The following is a 17,827-nucleotide window of genomic DNA, read 5'->3' on the forward strand; positions in this document are numbered from 1 at the left end:
ACAAAAATGAAAAAAAAAGCATAAAAATCCTAAGTTCGAAACCCTAGGTTGGAAAAGAAGGAAAAGTGAGAGTCACGCCTGTAGCCACTACCCCTAATTGGGGTTGCGAGCGCTCCCAATTCCGAGGCGGTGGTCACCAGCGAGACCCTCCTCCATAGGATTTCATTCTTAGGATTTTCAATTTTTTTCAAATTTTTTAATTTTTTTTCAGGATAATTTTTAATAAAAGAACTAAAGGGGGCAACCATGAACCACATTGACGAATCTCATTAAAATTACCAAGGAAATCGATGTTGTGTTAACATTGATACAAAATCGATAATTAGTGTTTTTTCATGCAAAGGAGAATAATTCATGTTAACATTGATAAAAAGTGTAAAGTTTGAGTTTCTTGATAATTAATCCCATTATTAACATAATATTTTTGAATTAGGGATACTAAATATATACATTACTACTACACTGGGAAAAGACTCATGGTATACTTTCGAGTTTTTAAAAATACCCTTATTACATTTTTTTTATTAATAATAACTGTTGAATTAAGATTAAAACTGCAAGGCTATGTTTAGTGGTAAAAATAAGAGGTGTGATAGGATTTTGAAAATCCTTATCTTGTGTTTGGACCCTGTAGGATTAAGATTGGATCTGGTATCTGGTTGAATATATTTGTTAAAGAAATTATCACATGAAGGGATGGAATAAAGACATAGGATCAGTTTACCAAAAAAAGAAAAAGAAAAAAAGACATAGGTCATAATTTATATGAAAGGATGAAAACTCCATTTGTCATCAAATTTACAAATTAATGCCGGTCGACTTTTAGCAAGCTACAAGATGTTAACGGAGAGGGTGGTGGTGACTCAACGCCAACCACTACCACCACCCGCGTGAACTTGAAGGCAGTTTTGGAGGTCACCGACAACCTTGTTTGGGTGGTGGTTGCCGACGTCGGGCCACCATCGCCCGAAATTTACCGAAAGTGTGAAGGGTGAGAGAGAGAAGAGAAGATTGGGATTGTGGTGGATTGACGGCTGCCACCACCGCCCAATTGAGGTCATCGGTGACCTTTGAGGCTACCGGTTGGAACAATTGTGGCCGAAGGCGGGCCACCGCCCTTCTCTTCCTCCCTTTTTGAAAGGAGGGAGGAGAGGGCAAATATGCAGGATCGTGGAAGCCAGCCACCATTGTCCAAGCGAAATTGCCGAAGACTTCTAGGACCATCGGTGTTCATTGGGGAGGTGGTAGCCGGCGTGAGATCGCTGTTATCCTCTCTCCATTTATTTCTTACATGTTGTGTTTTTTTTTTGTAAGTTTCTATTTAATTTTTAATTTTGAAAGTTTATTTTATTTTTCTTAAATTTAAAATATTTATTTTAAGGGAAGCGTTAGTCATTTCACTTTAATACACCGATTCTAGACCTAAACACAATTCAAACACTTGATTAGGAAATTGTAGATTCATGAAATTTAAAATCCGTTTTCATCCCATTCCAATTCCTATCTCTAATCAGATCCGACGACTAAATATAGACTAATACGTACGTATGAAAAGGACTCGCGATGATGCCTGATAGTGTTGGCTTTGATCGAAGTACTGCCGCTTAGGCTACAGACGGGTGATTCTCGAGATGGATTTAGATGTGGTTCGTCATTTGATTAGTGGCCATCTTGCTTCATTGGTGATGCCTATTCAGGAAACGCTCGAACGAAATTGGAAGGTAAACATTCAGCACATTTACTGTGAGGAAAATTTCTGTGCCAAATGACTGGTTCGGAGTGCTCTTCATTTACCGATCCAGAATTCATTCTTATCGAGTCCTCCGAATGGTCTTAGTCCGCTTCAGTTTTGCGATATTATTGGGCCTATCGAACCTTGGTTTGCATTTTATAGTTTTCTTCTCTCTTTGTACCCGGCGCTAGCCCCGATATTCTATAATACATATATATATATATATATATAAAGAGCAAACCGCTGGCGGACAGGCCGGTAGCCGGCCCAAAACACAATTTCAGGCTGACGATTACATTAGGAAGAGTAACCTCGACCATAAGGGCCTCCAGTCTGGGCCCACACGAACAAGCACGTCAGGGGCCCTGGCCTTCCTTCCTTGACTTGCTTTCCCCCCTCGGCTGGCAGAAATTTCCAGTCCCTGTTCGTCCGTCCCCGTCCCCCCGAGCCGACGACAATGGCGATCAATTCAAAACTCTAGCCAGAGCTCTACAGAAGAGAAGATGATCTTCTGAGTCCACTCGAGTAGACTGTATAGTGTGTGGCTTGCTGGAATATTTCGATGGAGAATCAGCCATCGCCCACCGATGGCTCCAGAGAGCTCCTCTGTGTCGGCAAACTGGAAATCATCAGCCCGAAACCCGTCGGGTTTCTCTGCGGTTCCATCCCTGTCCTCACTGAAAATTCCTTTCACGCATTCAACTCCGCTCTCATCCCTTCTCGCCAGAAGTAAGCCCATCAAATTTGTCCTTACTATTCCATCTGTGCTTCTAACTGTTCGTCTCTCTCTCTCTTTCTTCTTCTGTTTATCATCATCATCATCATATCATTGGTCTTTCTTTGGTTTGGTTCTTGGAAGCTGATGATGGTGCCGCTTTTTTCACTTAATATATATGGCAGGGTGAGAGCTCCGCAGTATCGGATGCTTCCAACGGAGACTGATCTGAATAGGCCTCCATTGCTTTCGGACCTCTCTGAGAAGTTGCTTCCAATTGGTGTCGTGCCACCCAGAACCTTTCCTGGAGGTCTTTTGTCGCTGCACCCTGCGTTTGTTGCTTTTCTTTACTCTGTATTTATTTATTGCCTAGTGTGTGATTTAAATTTTAGGACTTTTGTGTTCTTTTCAGTTGCATAATTGTGCTTTGTGCTCGTGAAAAATAATTTTTTTTAAAAAAAAATATGTGGTGAACTTTGCATTTCTTTTTTCTCCTTTGAGAATAAGTTTTGCACGAGCTGGTCTTATCAAGTACTTGTTCATGTGAGTTTGATCCCGACATATTGTTCTATGAGGTAAATCTCATGTTGACAGGAGGATTGCTTTTGCACATATATATTGTTGGAGGGTTTTCCTTTGTACAGATTTATCTTGGGAAGATGGCGCTCTTAAGGCAAACCTATCAAGGAAATGTGAGGCCCTTGCTGTATCTGGCTTGGCTGAGTATGGAGAAGAGATTGATGTTATTGCCCCTACTGATATCTTGAAGCAGATTTTCAAGATGCCTTATTCCAAAGCTAGATTATCAATTGCTGTCCATCGCATTGGGCAGACTCTTGTTCTCAATACCGGGTCAGTATGTTATTCTCTGTTTGTCTCTTCTGTTGCTTTTGTCCACTAATCGGACCTTGCTTAATGCAGGCCGGACGTAGAAGAGGGAGAGAAACTGTTTAGGAGACATACCAATACCAACCAATCAAAATGTGCAGATCAGACCTTGTTTTTGAATTTTGCAATGCATTCAGTTAGAATGGAGGCTTGTGACTGTCCTCCAACTCGTAATTCTGGATCGTCGAATCACCAACCAAAGTCTTCTGTTCTTCCAGAGGGGGATGTATCCCATTTGGTTGGGCAGCATAGTAATATAGCTCAAAACGAGCAATTAAAACCACGTTCAGATTATGCACGAGTTAAACAGGATGATTTCATTTGGGGGAGTAAGAAGAATGAGAGAAACAAGAGGAGAGATCCCATCCAAAAGACATCACAAGTTGGTGAAAAGCCTAGATGTTCAATGCAAGAGTCTGAACGGCACAGAAGAGTTGGCAATGATGGCTTCTTGAGAGTCTTGTTTTGGCAATTCCACAATTTCCGCATGCTTCTGGGCAGTGACCTTCTTCTGTTCAGTAATGAAAAATATGTTGCGGTCAGCCTGCATTTATGGGATGTCACACGGCAGGTTGCATATGAACACTGAAACTTCTGATTTTCTCATCGTGCATACTTTCTCGCTGAGATTCCTCTATCTTGGCAGGTGACACCATTAACTTGGCTCGAGGCATGGCTCGATAATGTGATGGCTAGTGTCCCTGAATTGGCAATCTGTTATCATGAGAATGGAGTGGTTCAGGGTTATGAACTTCTTAAGACAGAAGATATATTTCTTCTGAAAGGCATCTCTGATGATGGCACTCCGGCTTTTAACCCTCATGTTGTCCAACAAAATGGTCTCTCTGTATTGAGATTTCTTCAAGAAAACTGCAAACAAGATCCTGGGACTTATTGGGTATGTTGGTCAATTGTAAAGCTGACTCTTTGGAATGTCTCTCCACCAACCTTTTGATTCTAACCTTTTGTCGTATTATCTTTTTGAACCATGTTACAGCTTTATAAAAGTGCTGGTGAAGATGTGATTCAGCTGTTTGATCTCTCTGTTATACCCAAAACTCATTCCTCTAACAAATGTGATGATAGCTCAAGCTCTCTCCCTTCTCTTCTGCACCGAGGAAGAAGTGATTCCATATTTTCATTGGGCACTCTCCTTTACCGCATTGCCCATAGACTCTCGTTATCTATGGTAATATTATTTCTCTGTTCTCTTATGTGTATTGCCTCACGATTGAGATATATGCTGTCTCTTATGGTTGACAAACTTCCCTGCAGGCGACGGAAAGTAAAGTCAAGTGTGCAAGCTTTATTCGGAAGTGCTTGGATTTTTTGGATGAACCAGATCACCTGGTATGGGATTTGAAAGTTAACTTTTCTCATTGTTAGCAGAACCTTCTCTCTTCCTCCCACCTAAAAATCTTTGGCAGGTTATATTTCTCGCAGGCTACAAATTTCTGGTTTTATTGTTGACCAACGAATATGGCATTTGTCTCTGCTAGGATTATGCCATTATTTTGTTCCTGTCTATGATTGTAACGTTTTCTTTTGGATAGGTGGTATGTGCATATGCTCATGAACAATATGCAAGGCTCATTTTGAATAATGATGACGACACGGATGTAGCATCGGATTGTCTCCCGGTAGAGTCTGAAGTTACTGTTACTGATGCTGAAGAAGAATCCATGGATTTCTTAAGCAGCATCACCGATTCAGTCGGTCATGAGGATACCCACCATTCAATTGGTGGGCTAAAGTTAAGTGACGAAGGAAGTAATCATCAAGACTTTCCACTGGCATCTCCAGTGGAGATGACGTCAGAAGCCAATGCTTCTGCTTCTGGAAGTCCTGGTTCTGATGAAAGATTTGCAGTCTGCAAAATGGCTCCATTGTCTGCTCCCATGGTTCAAACTGTTGGGGACCCTATCTCTACTAAGTTAGCTGCTATCCATCATGTTTCTCAAGCCATCAAATCACTCAGATGGATGCGCCAACTGCAAAGCAGTGGGGACTGTGCTAGTGAAACTGCTGAACCTCCATCGCCTATGAAGTTCTCTGTTTGCGCTTGTGGTGATGCTGACTGCATTGAGGTTTGCGACATCCGTCAATGGCTTCCAACATCAAAATTGGATCATAGGCTGTGGAAGCTTGTTCTCTTGCTTGGTGAATCTTATTTAGCTCTTGCTCAAGCTTATAAAGAGGGCCGTCAATTGCATCAGGCGTTGAAGGTTGTAGAATTAGCATGTTCTGTTTATGGATCAATGCCTCGACATCTTGGGGGAACAAAGTTTATTTCTTCCATGGTTGGTCGTGCTTCGTCCTTATCAAAACATAATGAACATACTGCCAAGGCAAGATCAAGCTTTGATATTGTCAAGGATGTGAACTTGGGATCAGATGGTGAAGAACTCGGCTTTGAACAGTTCTCTTCCAATTATCTATTCTGGGCCAAGGCATGGACTCTTGTTGGAGATGTCTATGTCGAGTTCCATATGATTAAAGGTAGGGAGATCTCAACTCAAGCTGCAAATCAGCCCATAAGAGAGCTCAGAATGTCATCTGAGGTTGTCAAGGAAGTAAAGAGGCTCAAGAAGAAATTGGGGCATTTTGATGGAAACTGCCGCTCCTGTTCCTTGATCAACTGCAGCTGTGAAAATGATCGAGTCAGCAGTGGCAGCAGTGCAAGCAGCAGCAGTGGTGATACTGGTCCAGCTGTCTACAGCAGAAGACATGGTAGGCGATCATTTGGTAAGAATGTCTCTTACTCCAAAATGGGAGATGCTGAAGAGCGAAGAAGTCAACACAGAGTAGAAGATGGGAGCTCTGAGGGTGTTCAGCGCTCAAAAAAAGGTGCTTCAGAAGAAGCTCCTCTTACTAGGCATTCAATATGCTCTGAATCTTTGGATAAGGCTGAGTCTAGGACAGTAGGAGGGACTATGAGAAGGCCTGATGTGGGTCCTGTTTTGTCCAGAGAAATGAATCTCCCTTCAAAGGGAATCCCCAAGGTCAGAAATGGAGGGATATTTAAGTATGTTGATTGTGCTATGGTTGGAGAGGGAGAAAGCAATCTGCTTGCTGCATTAAGCTGCTATGAAGAGGCCAAAAAGGCATTGGGTGGACTTGCTTCTGGTTCGGCAGAACTGCATACTGTATTCAAGAAGAAGGGATGGGTTTTCAACGAACTAGGTCGAAAACGACTTGAGAGAAAAGAGTTAAGTCAAGCAGAGGCTTCTTTTTCAGAGGCTATAAAGGCATTTAGAGAAGTTTCAGATCACACTAATATTATATTAATCAACTGTAACATGGGACACGGGAGGAGGGCATTAGCTGAAGAGATGGTGACAAAGGTTGAGAACTTGAAATTACACTCCGTCTTCTACAATGCGTACAAGCAGGCCCTGGAGACTGCAAAGACAGAATATAGTAATGCACTTAAGTTTTATGGGGCAGCAAAGTCAGAGCTGAATGCTGTGGAGAAGGCTGTTTCTGTTCCTGACGGCATGAGGAATGAAGTGCACACACAGTTTGCACATACGTACTTGAGGTTAGGTATGCTTTTGGCTAGAGAAGACATAACGGCTGAAGTTTACGAGAACGCAGCTTTTGGGGAGATCTCAATAGGTGCCGCTAGTCCTAGTGCTGCTGCAAGTGCCAAAAAGGGCTCGAGGAAGCATGAGATCTCAGCAAATGAAGCCATCAGGGAGGCATTATCGGTGTATGAATCTCTAGGCGAAATAAGGAAACAGGAGGCTGCATACGCGTATTTTCAGCTTGCTTGCTACCAGAGGGATTGTTGCTTGAAGTTTCTGAGCTCTGATCACAAGAAAGGCTCTCGTAAAGGTGAGAATGGAATCCAACAGCGTGTGAAGCAGTATGCTTCTTTGGCGGAGCGGAATTGGCAGAAAGCCCTAGACTTTTACGGGCCTAAAACACATCCCACCATGTACCTTGCTATATTGACGGAGAGGTCGAAGCTCGCATTAAGCCTCTCGAGTTCACTGCACTCAAATGCGGTATGTCCTCTAATCGTCCAGTTACTCGACAGATATAGTATATAATTTCTTCACTCCGTTGAGTTGATTGAGACTAAATTTGACTCTGTTGCATTCTCGAATGGTTTGGGTAGTGATGATTTGACTGGTTTTGCTTCAGATGCTGGAATCAGCTCTATCCCGTATGCTAGAAGGTCGCCACATACTGGAAAGTGTTTCCAGTAGTTTGCAAGCTGAGTATCCGGAAGTACATGGAAAGTTTTGGAGTCAGTTGCAGATGGTGTTGAAGAGAATGGTGGCTGTGGCTCTATCCAGCAGCACTACGGGGAAGCAGTCTTGTTCAGCAGTCTCGGTGCCACCCCTGCTGTCAAGCAACAGGTTTGGGGATCCCGTGAAACTCAAAGAGCTTTATAAGATGTCTTTGAAATGCGCTGACCTTAGTGAGTTGGACAAGATGCATTCCTTGTGGACATCTTAACTTAGAACGTTTTTATGTCATACCATAGCATGACATACATACATACATACATACATACATACATACATATGTATGTATGTATCTATATGTATATATACATGCATCAGCATGAATAGTTAGAGAGTTGTATGAAGCTAAGCTACTGCCTATTGCAATATATATGCATCAACATGAGTAGTTAAAGAGTTGTATGAAGCTAAGCTACTGCATATTGCAATTGGAGGATCTCCAAATTATTAGCTATGTCGTCTGTGTATGTATATATATATATATGTATATGTATGTATGCAAACATACGATGCATGTATCGATACATACATGTTTTGTTTATGTGACATCCTAGGCCTAGAGTTTGGGATTCTCTCCGGCTTTTCTGTTTCGTTTCATTGGTTTGACTTTGCCCTCCCTACTATCTTCTATTATAATTTTATATGGGGCTCTGGGAGAAATTATTAGATGAATTCAGTTACGTCATTAATGATTTAAACCATCAGCTGACGTGACTGAAACGTGTATATCTGGTCTCATCAAGTATTTCAAAAAAGCCCATTTTGCTCTTTAAATTTGTCTCAAATTCGATTCTCTCTCTTCTCCTCCTCTCAATCTCCGTCCTTTCCCCCCGCTCTCCCCTTCACGGAGTCATGTCCTGGGCTCTTCCCTTCCAGTCTCCACCTTGCCGATGGCAACAAAAGGAAACAAAATGATAAATCAAACTTCAAACTCTAAAATGGCACCGTAGGTCACATGAGATTTCCGATTTTCGGTAAATTTCATGGATATGATACAAAATGTTATAAAAGTGTAAAGATCAAAACTTTTCGGTAAGGATTTGATTCAGTGCTCGAGGGTCAAGGGTTTGGGATGACTCTCAGGTGCATGCACTCCGCAAGGATTGAATCTCTCCTCCCTGAGTTAAGCCGATTATTTTCCCCCAAAGTCCCAAACCCTAACACCTCTCTCTCTATCTTGGTTAGATGATGAGTTGAACTCCAAACCTTTAATTTGTCAAATAAAATTGGTATTGATATATGGATGAGGGAGAAGTGTGGACGGAGGGAAAAAAGAAAGAGAGAAGCCGGCAAGAGGGAGATTGCAGCGGTCAAATGTGAGGTCACCGACGGGAAGGAGGAGCCGGGAACTTGTGAGGAGGAGAACAGGGAAAAGGAGGTGAGAGAAGATTGGGGCCAATCTTGAAAAGAATGAAAATGTGGATTTTTAAAAATATTTGATAGGACTAGTGGTACACGTGTCAGTCAATTAACGGCTTAGTTTATTGATGACTTGGTGGACCAAATCCACCTAATAATTTCTCTAGGTTCTAGTTACTAATATGGGAAATTACTTTTGCTCCGAATGCCACTCAAGTGTAAATTGCCCCGGCTTTTTTCATTAATTGCAAAATTGCCATGTGACACATTCGGCCCTGCCGAATTCGGACTGTGTAGCACAACTCTACTAGTATTATCAGTGGATGCGGATATTGCATTGCAGCCCATTCTAATTCTTGTTCCATTTGGTACCCAAATCTCGAATTATCTCAAAACGGTGTATAACACTTGGCTCAAAAAGAGAATGGGTTCGGTTCGCACTAAAAAATATATCTCTCTCTCTCTCCACATTCCATTATGCTATTCTACGATCACAAATATTGACATCGAACCAGTTGCACGCACCTTAGATGCCGGTGAGTAAGGCAGTCAAAATCAAATGCGAAAAGAAGGGAGGGAGGGATCATGGCCGGCGCATAGCACAGCGACCAGAGATAGTTGTAAATGTTTGGGTACATACTGGAATATTATAAAATATAGGGCAAAAATTGGAATAAAGTCAAAATTTAGGTGCAAAATCAAATTAAATATATCCTCGACAGACCGACGAGACGGGGCAGACAGAAGAGAGAGAGGATAGGATAAGAAGACAGGGAGAGACGGAGAACTACCCTAGCTCAGAAAGACGACCAGACCCTGCGCTCGCTCTCTCTCTCTCTCTCTCTCTCTCTCTCTCTCTCAGAGCAAAGGAGGAGGTTGAGGAGGAGGAGGAGGAGGAAAAGGAGGATGGCTTGTTGCTCAACCACTTCCTCCGCTCTTTTCCTCTGCTCCCATCTGAAGCTTCATTGCAGAGTTTCTCCCGCTCTCCATAATCCACCGCTCCCTTCTCTCTCCCTCTCTAACTCCAAGAAACCCATCCTCGCCTCTCCTCATTCCCTTTGGTTCAGCTCCAAACAGAAGAACCCACCGTTAGCTCCTCCCAGATTCTCCGAAGCTGAAGCACCCGTTCTCGAGGTACAGCCGGAGCCCGAGCCCGCCCAGATAGTCAGCCAAGCGCCCAAGAGGGAGGAAGTGTTCGCTGTGGTTATGGTGAGAGGAATTCGAGCATTTCCTTTTTCTCTTTCAATTCAATGGTGTTGTTGACGAATCATGCGAGGGGTTTGGTTTGATTCTTTTTTTCTTTTCTTTTTTGTGTGTGCGTGTGTGTGTGCCTGTGTGTGCTTAGATTGGATCTCGTCAGTATATAGTGTTCCCGGGGCGTTATATCCACACCCAGAGGCTTAAAGGTGCAAATGTGAATGATAAGGTAAGGTGCTTATTTGTCACCCTTTCTATTCCTTAGCTCTTGGAGCCTGGTCCTGACTGACTGGTAGCGACAGCTTCCCCCCTTTTCTTCACTTTGGTCACTCGGATCCTAAAATCTTCTTGTTAATTACGGGGACGGGACGGTGATTGTAGTTTTCTGGGGTGGGGTTATGTTATGTTATGTTGATTCTTCTTTTTCCTTCATCATATTTTTTCCAGAGTTGAAGCAAAATTCTGTTATATTACAGTTGGGTATTATCTTATTTGCATTTGATCCCTAGCATAGCAGGTCAAGAAGAAGGTTGATTTGCAAGGGAAGTAACCTCTCTGGTGTTATAGAATTGTCATCTTAATGTTTTCTCCCTTCACCGGTTGAAAGATTATCCAGCATTTCTTTCTATACCTGTCATTTTCATGTTTTGCTCGGATGCCACCTATTGCTTGGGATACAGAACATGTAGAAAAAGCGAAATGTACTCAATGACCTTCAATTTTTGCATATTATTATTATTATTATTATTACGTGGGATCCTTTGGACCTATCAAGCAAATATCTCAAATAAACTGCATTTATTTTCACCGAGAAGTTTTCTGTTGATCTGATATCATGTGGAGAAGATGTATTTATTGGTTTATACTAAAGTATGGCTTCCTTGCGAACAATAATTTCTCATGGCTAATACTGAATACTGTTCTAATGCAGTGTCCATCACGCTGTTCTGTTAGTCTGTCTTTTGCGCAAGTATGGTCAACTGATTTCTAACTGTTTGCCTTTGAAAGTAGATCATTCTGAACAAGGTGCTCCTTGTGGGAACCAAAACAAGCACCTATATTGGAAAGCCGGTGGTGCCTAATACTGCTGTTCATGCTGTCGTTGAAGAACAGGTCATATTCTAATACCACTCTTGTATTATGTAATGAAGTAGAACATTAAAGTTTACAACTTGCAATCTTCTTGTCTCGTCTATTATTAAGTTCTGGTATTCTGTGCAGGGACTGGACCCCAAAGTGATCGTCTTCAAGTACAAGAAGAAGAAGAAGTATAGAAGAAACATTGGTCACAGACAGGTAACAATCTGCTTCTTTTTCAAACGCTACATTTGTTTGCATTAACATATGTGGTCTTTGTGCTTTTCTATTTTTTTTCCTCCCCCCAACTTTTGTGGTGATCGCTCCGACTGTATCCTGAGGTACTCCATGGTGTTCTAGGCTAGTCTTGTTTCTAGGTTTATCAATGTTCTCTTCCTGATGAAGGAATTATTGTGCAGCCAAATACCAGGATCAGGATAACTGGCATCACCGGCTATCAAGACTCACCAGCCGTTACCCTTAATTCATTATAGGATGATCATTTCGGGAAGCTGAGGTGTATGATGAGAGCCTACACAAGCCACCATTTTCTACTGTAGTTTACATTTTGTCTCATGAAAGACTTGGGAGTTTCTAGTTTTCTTTTGTTAGCGTGGAAATTCAATTGTTGTGTACGAGCTTAATTCGGCAACTAGTTGAATACGTCCCCAATGGCACTACAATAGGCCTAGTTCCTTCCTACCAAAATGAGAAATCAGTAAGCGGCCAAGATAAGCATTCCCCTGTCATCTGAGAATGAATGATTTACATTTGAAATGTAAATTCAGCATATATCAAAACAAAAAGGAAAACTTGAAGGTTACATTTCGATATGTTCTACTTCTTTATGCCAATTGGAAGACGATGCAGTCAAAACTATATCATCTTGAATGGCCTTCGGCTGCTCCTTGGAGGCTGGAGAAATTATTATTATGGTAGAGACGTATTTAGCTTACGCAAAGGAGCCGTTTAACACTGCTGCGGAGGGTCCTCATGCATTCACACCTTTAATTCGTATACTCGTTTTCTCTTCAAGAGGGTTGGAAATATAATGAGTGATCCAGTGAGGAAAAGAACACAACCCGTCTTGAAGTCATATATATCCTTCAACTGACTTGAGATCACCAAGGGCAAGACCCGCCTGTAAAAAAGCACAGCTTGAGCACCCAGCACCACTAAAATGAAAAGCAGCTACGACACTTAATTCGTGGGAGGATTGCTTATTACTGCAAGGACAAGAGAATTCACTACCTCCCTTCACTTTATTACAAACACTGCATCCCCCAACAAGAGAATTCACTTACTCCTCCACTTTAGGCTAGTAGCACATCAGATGGGTGAAGGAAGGAAGGGGCTAAGAAGTTAGATTACAGCCAGATTGCCTATCAAAACAATGTTGGCATTATCTTAAAGGTAACTGGCCTTAATATCTTTGCCGCACCCCAGAGGCTAGCATATTAAAGGCCATCAATGAAGATTATTGAGTACAGAAAGAAGGTTTCATCAGCTCCGATTATGCAGCATTGGCCACAGTTCACACAGAACCATGTACAGGTCTTGTATAAGTAAGAGACTCGGAGGCCATTGATCGTGTATGCTTTGCTGCATGAAGCTGCTGAGAGTCATGACATTCAACTGTTAGTAGGAGGTCTACATGCAGGGGCATTTGAGAACTACACGTCTTCTGGAAACCTGGAGGAGAGGCAAGACCCTTTTCCTTTTCCCACTCAAAGATTTGGATTACATTTCCCTCTCATATGAAAGTTAACAGCGAATTGGGAATATCATTTTCTTTATGGTTTTGATTCTGTCGTCAAGTTTGATTGGCTGGGAGGGCATCCTTTTCCCAAATTTCTGTCCGTTTCATCCTTCACACATTTTCCCTTGCATTCTACTGAACATTGGACTGCTTTTGCTAGCAGCTGAACTTCTATATGGCCTCAGATAGTTTTTTGTTTTAGCCCTTGCGGTGCTTTTATTCTCATGATATATCTTACGCGCAACAAATGAATGCAGATGCAACCAACAGAACGATTGAGAAAATCATAGTTAGGATGACTTACTCTAACAGTGATATAAGCAGCAGGGGTAATTAAGACCAAGGAGAGTTGCCAAGAAGAAAACATGAAACGGCACATCAACCACTGGTGATGCCAAATTGATAAAACAGGTTGGGCAGCGTTGGTGTTACCCTCAAGAATATATAGCATGACATTCAGCAACTTATCCTTACGCTTTGCTATCTGAACCCGAAACAGCAAAGGTGAATGTTCTGCCAAAAAGATTCTTGCTGCTATATGATTAAATGAAGAAGGATCGAGAATGGATGAAATTTCGAGCTTTGGGAGAGGAGAAGTAAGTACTACCTCCCCCTGGAAATATCTCAACTTATCAGGCCACAACCAACTAACTAGCGGTCTGCCAATCAACTTAGACTAAAGGTAGCAAGAAGATGCTCCTGCTGTGGCATTGAAGACAACTAAGGAAGGGCCTCTCACTACACCGAAAAGTGCTTCGGCAAGCAATGACATAAAATATTGTTCCAGGAGTCATAAAAGTTTGCACGGAGATGTATGTTGAGCAGTAATCCAGGATGAACCTTGCAGGGTAATCTCTAGCATATGCTCCAAGATGATCTCTGTCAACAGCTATTGAGATTAGGATGATGGAATGAAAACACAAGAAGATCAGAGCTAAGCGATTGCTATCAGCCATAAATAATGGACTCGAACATAAATCTAGTCTAGGAACAACAACGGCAGCTAAACGCAGCGCATTCAAGAGATAAAACTAGTTCAACCTACTCTGCAGGAGCTCGACATTATAATTTTCTTTCTCAGGGCCGCCGATGGGCCGTTAATTGATGGTACGCCTCAGTAGGCTTTAAAACTCAATTGAAAAGTTGGAGAGAATAAGTAAGACTCAGATTGTAGAATGCCAGAGAGTAAAGCAAGTAAAACAAGCTTCACCAGCAACTAATTCGGCAGAGCTCCTAATAGAGGACAGAAAGCCAGACAATTGACCAACGAATATACATTTGAAGGATTTAAATCGCGTTCATGGATCGCGTAACGGTCGTGTTGTGGCTATAACAGTTTCTGCCAATCTCGGTACGGCGTCACAGACAGAAGTTTTACTGTTCTTCCTAACCGTCCTCTCTTTTCCGTGGACTAAGTTACTCATTTCCTCACACCACTGATCACTCTCAAATACAAAACCCTGCCTCCATCTATAATTATACCCCTCCATGAACGTGCATGGTCACTTTTTTTATTTGAATAACGGCCGTAACTGCTGTTGTGGCCGATATTTTACCCGTTATGGTTGCGACACACAAGAAATTCTTTCCAATCGATATATCGGCCCGTAAAGGTAACGGACCCCACCGATACAGATACATAACTGCCGTTACAGCCGATATGCGCCGAGATTTATTAGTACCTTGTTATATATGTATTCGAGTTATAGGTCGAATGGTCATTCACTACATACGCACACCGATGAAATGCTTTCCAATGATAACAGCAGAAGTGGAGAGACCCCAGAGCCAGAGCCGGATGATGGGGAAGTGCAAATTCTGCACCTTTATATATATATATATATATATATATGACCAAATGGCAAATCCATAAGTAAACTGAGGGAGCAGAGCAGAATGATTAGTTTGGACAGGAGAGCGAGGGAGGCAGGGAAAGGAAGCATTAACTGCGGCATTTGTGTTGATAGTTGACTTACATTGTCATTTTTGTAATTGAGGGAATGCCCTGATGGCAAAAGTAGATCATTTAGGAGATTACTGTTGGAATTGCATCTAATCATATATGCATGCTAATATTTGAATAATTTAGGTAGATTGCTTATTTACTCTTAATGTGGTTAAAATAATTTTTATGTATGTCTAAATTGTATGCGCTGAAGTTTTTACACTGACAAATGAATGCAAATGTCTTGACATATGAGAATCTTTTAAGTAATAGGAACCCAAGTTGGTGTAATGTCTAGTGAGAGGTTGAAAGTTCAAATATTTGATTATATTGTCCAATGTACTAAATTGTATGAGTTAAAAGTTTTTGTACTTACAGTTGAATGCAAATACCTAGACATATGAGTGTCTTTAAGCAATAAGAACCCAAGTTGGAGTAATCTAGTGACAGATTAAATTCCTAATCAATATTGTACTTGGTATAAATGATCACTGGTGAAGGAGGCTACGCTAATTACGATGCTGGTGTTCGTTCACATTTATATATGAAAGGAGTTTCCTCTTTTTTCAGCATATTTATGTATCATATTAGAGAAAATATTGGTTGGTCCTACCTCACCAGCAAAGCAATCTACCTGGTGAGTAAGTACTAATAGGAACTTGCCAACTCAGATAGTGGGCCCTCATTAGCCTCTGTGTCTTTTAACGGGGTTTACGATCAACGTTTGTGTTATTATGTAAGGAAAAAATACACGCACACCCTCTCTCTTCATTTACCGTTGCCCTCTAGGATTTCTTCCATTATTCATCTTCCCTCTCTTCCTCCTCCTCTTCTATCTCTCTCTCTTTTCGTCTGCTCTCCTTCGCCTCTCTCTCCCAACGAAATTGAGACACCATCTTGCCGGCGTCCATGGAAGTCTGATTTCGTTGTAACTAATGGAAGCATTGAAAGGTTTTGATCCAACAAACCATTCTTCTGTCCTCCCCTGACTCTGCATGGACGACTCAATTCCTTGCACAAAGTAGAAATATCGAAAATTGCTCCACATAATGAGGGTTAATTATCTTGCAATTGGACAGAACATCAGACATAAAAAGATGCCCCTTTTCCTAAACTCCAAAACTACCGGTGGATCTTTCAGCTTCTCTATTCAATATCTCGATTAATTATTGTCGGGATCTCGAATTAACAACTGTCTAATCCGAGTCAAGAATTTGAATTTGACCCCTTTTGTTATGTCAATGGAGGTTTTTATTTCTTCTTTTCTTTTGAGCTCATGAGTGGAAAGCTTGCAAGACAAAAGAAAACGAACAAAAAAATGGGGATAATATTTATGCATGGGTGTAATGTGAAAATTTTCCGAGCTCTGCTCCATTTCTTGAGCCAAAGAGCACTTTGTTTTTGGAGCCACAGAGCACTTGTTTTCCACGGACCCCGGTGAGATGGTGTTTCCATTTCCTTGGGAGAGAGAGGAGAAAAGACAAGATGAATAATGGAAAAATCTATAGGAAGGAAACAATAAATGAAGGGAGAGAGTGCTTGTATTTTTTTCTTACAATAACACAAACGATGATCATAAACACCGTTAAATGACATAGACGCTAATGAAGGCCCACCGTCTGAATTGGCAAGTCGCTATTGGAACTTCCTCACCAGGTAGATTGCTTTGCTGGTGAGGAAGGACCAGCCAATACTCTTCATATTAGGAACGCATAGAAAAGTATTGATTTGGCAGAGTCACTTTTTTCCAGGAAGATAAATTCCAAATTTAATATAGTTAATAAATTATCATCAAAATATAGAAATTGGTCGAACACTTGTAGTTTAAACAGGAAATACTTAAATTAATATACGTATTATTCAATCATGGCCGACAGGAGCCCCAATCTCGCAAGTTTGAACAATCAAACAACAAAGTGGGCATTGCACTATATGCGTACGCAATCAGTGATCGATGAGATCAAGTCCATGAACAACATCATTACAACAATGGCGTCTCCTCACCCTGCCCAGATGCATTTGACGAAAGGTGTCCCTACGACCCCACAATAAACCCCACTGTGGATCTCTATCGATTATCCGACCAAACCGCTATGCATGTCTTACCAAGTCTTGCCCTTTGATTGCGCCAGTCAAAGTGAGGTTGGAGAAGGCAATGCGTTTGCCAGTGAATCCGGCGTTGCTTCCGCAGTTGCAACTGCTTCCTCTAATAGTTTGTAGTCTCTGAAATTAATGTGTGCCAAGAATTAACTTAGCACAATATTCCTAGCATTTGCTAACTCCCCTTGGAAGGTTCTAGCAGTTACACTAAGTCGGGGTCCAACCTACAATATGAATGAGTTAAATCCTTCTCATAATGGGAGAAACTAGTCGCCGAGATCACCTCAACCTGTCATTCATGCAAACTTCGAGGTTAGAAAAATATCTCAGACGTGAAGTTGATGATAGGAAAAAATAAAATATAGGAATAAGAAGTTATTTATGCATACATTAGGTGAAGATTCATCACGCATTCAATATCCAAGGTGGCCAATACATTCTGGATGATAAAAAAGACCACCTCGTCATTGCATTCTTTTTGGGACGGCATTATATTGTTTGTAGTGGATATGGAGGGAGGAGAAAAAGAAGATTTGCAAATTGATAGTGCATTCATCCGTTCTAGAAGTGAGTTAATATAAGCCAAGATGCCGACAGGGTGAGAGATAATCAATGGAATTACTAAGAAAAATTAATATCATTTATGAACTATTCCCTTCGTTTGCTATTCGAAGAGGCACATTTAGTTGACCCATTGAAAGGCTAGTGAGATTATAAATGTCTTGATAACACATGTGATATGTCTTGCCAACCAAATTAATATGTCATGACAAACTGGATCGAATTATTGAGTGACGTT

The 17,827-nt window shown here is 41.5% G+C and overlaps 2 protein-coding genes and 1 pseudogene across 2 annotated transcripts; 2 read left to right on the forward strand and 1 right to left on the reverse strand.

The window, feature by feature from the left end:
- Positions 1 to 2,117: 2,117 nt before the first annotated feature.
- Positions 2,118 to 8,181, forward strand: LOC116201997. Its single transcript, XM_031533498.1, has 9 exons — positions 2,118 to 2,461; positions 2,633 to 2,757; positions 3,092 to 3,299; positions 3,369 to 3,906; positions 3,982 to 4,233; positions 4,333 to 4,524; positions 4,611 to 4,685; positions 4,889 to 7,345; positions 7,485 to 8,181. Exons 1-9 carry the CDS (start codon positions 2,295 to 2,297, stop codon positions 7,800 to 7,802), a joined length of 4,332 nt encoding a protein of 1,443 aa, XP_031389358.1. The 5' UTR covers positions 2,118 to 2,294; the 3' UTR covers positions 7,803 to 8,181.
- Positions 8,182 to 9,731: 1,550 nt separating this feature from the next.
- On the forward strand, positions 9,732 to 12,049 carry LOC116201999 (50S ribosomal protein L21, chloroplastic). Its single transcript, XM_031533499.1, has 5 exons — positions 9,732 to 10,159; positions 10,296 to 10,376; positions 11,159 to 11,260; positions 11,369 to 11,443; positions 11,644 to 12,049. The coding sequence occupies exons 1-5, from the start codon at positions 9,857 to 9,859 to the stop codon at positions 11,716 to 11,718; spliced, it is 636 nt and encodes a 211-aa protein (XP_031389359.1). The 5' UTR covers positions 9,732 to 9,856; the 3' UTR covers positions 11,719 to 12,049.
- Positions 12,050 to 12,053: 4 nt separating this feature from the next.
- Positions 12,054 to 13,939, reverse strand: LOC116202000 (annotated as a pseudogene).
- Between the last annotated feature and the right edge of the window lie 3,888 nt (positions 13,940 to 17,827).

This window comes from Punica granatum, chromosome 3 (genome assembly GCF_007655135.1).
Source record: "Punica granatum isolate Tunisia-2019 chromosome 3, ASM765513v2, whole genome shotgun sequence".
Taxonomy (NCBI): Eukaryota; Viridiplantae; Streptophyta; class Magnoliopsida; order Myrtales; family Lythraceae; genus Punica; species Punica granatum.

What these genes read in the sequence shown, in the direction of transcription:
- LOC116201997 (XM_031533498.1), top strand. Translation starts at nt 2,295, where the DNA reads ATGGAGAATCAGCCATCGCCCACCGATGGCTCCAGAGAGCTCCTCTGT. An exon ending in ACCCAGAACCTTTCCTGGAG is followed by an intron (nt 2,758 to 3,091) that starts GTCTTTTGTCGC and finishes TCCTTTGTACAG; the next exon opens with ATTTATCTTGGGAAGATGGC. An exon ending in TGGATGAACCAGATCACCTG is followed by an intron (nt 4,686 to 4,888) that starts GTATGGGATTTG and finishes TCTTTTGGATAG; the next exon opens with GTGGTATGTGCATATGCTCA.
- LOC116201999 (XM_031533499.1), top strand. Translation starts at nt 9,857, where the DNA reads ATGGCTTGTTGCTCAACCACTTCCTCCGCTCTTTTCCTCTGCTCCCAT. An exon ending in AAGTGTTCGCTGTGGTTATG is followed by an intron (nt 10,160 to 10,295) that starts GTGAGAGGAATT and finishes GTGTGTGCTTAG; the next exon opens with ATTGGATCTCGTCAGTATAT. An exon ending in GAAACATTGGTCACAGACAG is followed by an intron (nt 11,444 to 11,643) that starts GTAACAATCTGC and finishes ATTATTGTGCAG; the next exon opens with CCAAATACCAGGATCAGGAT.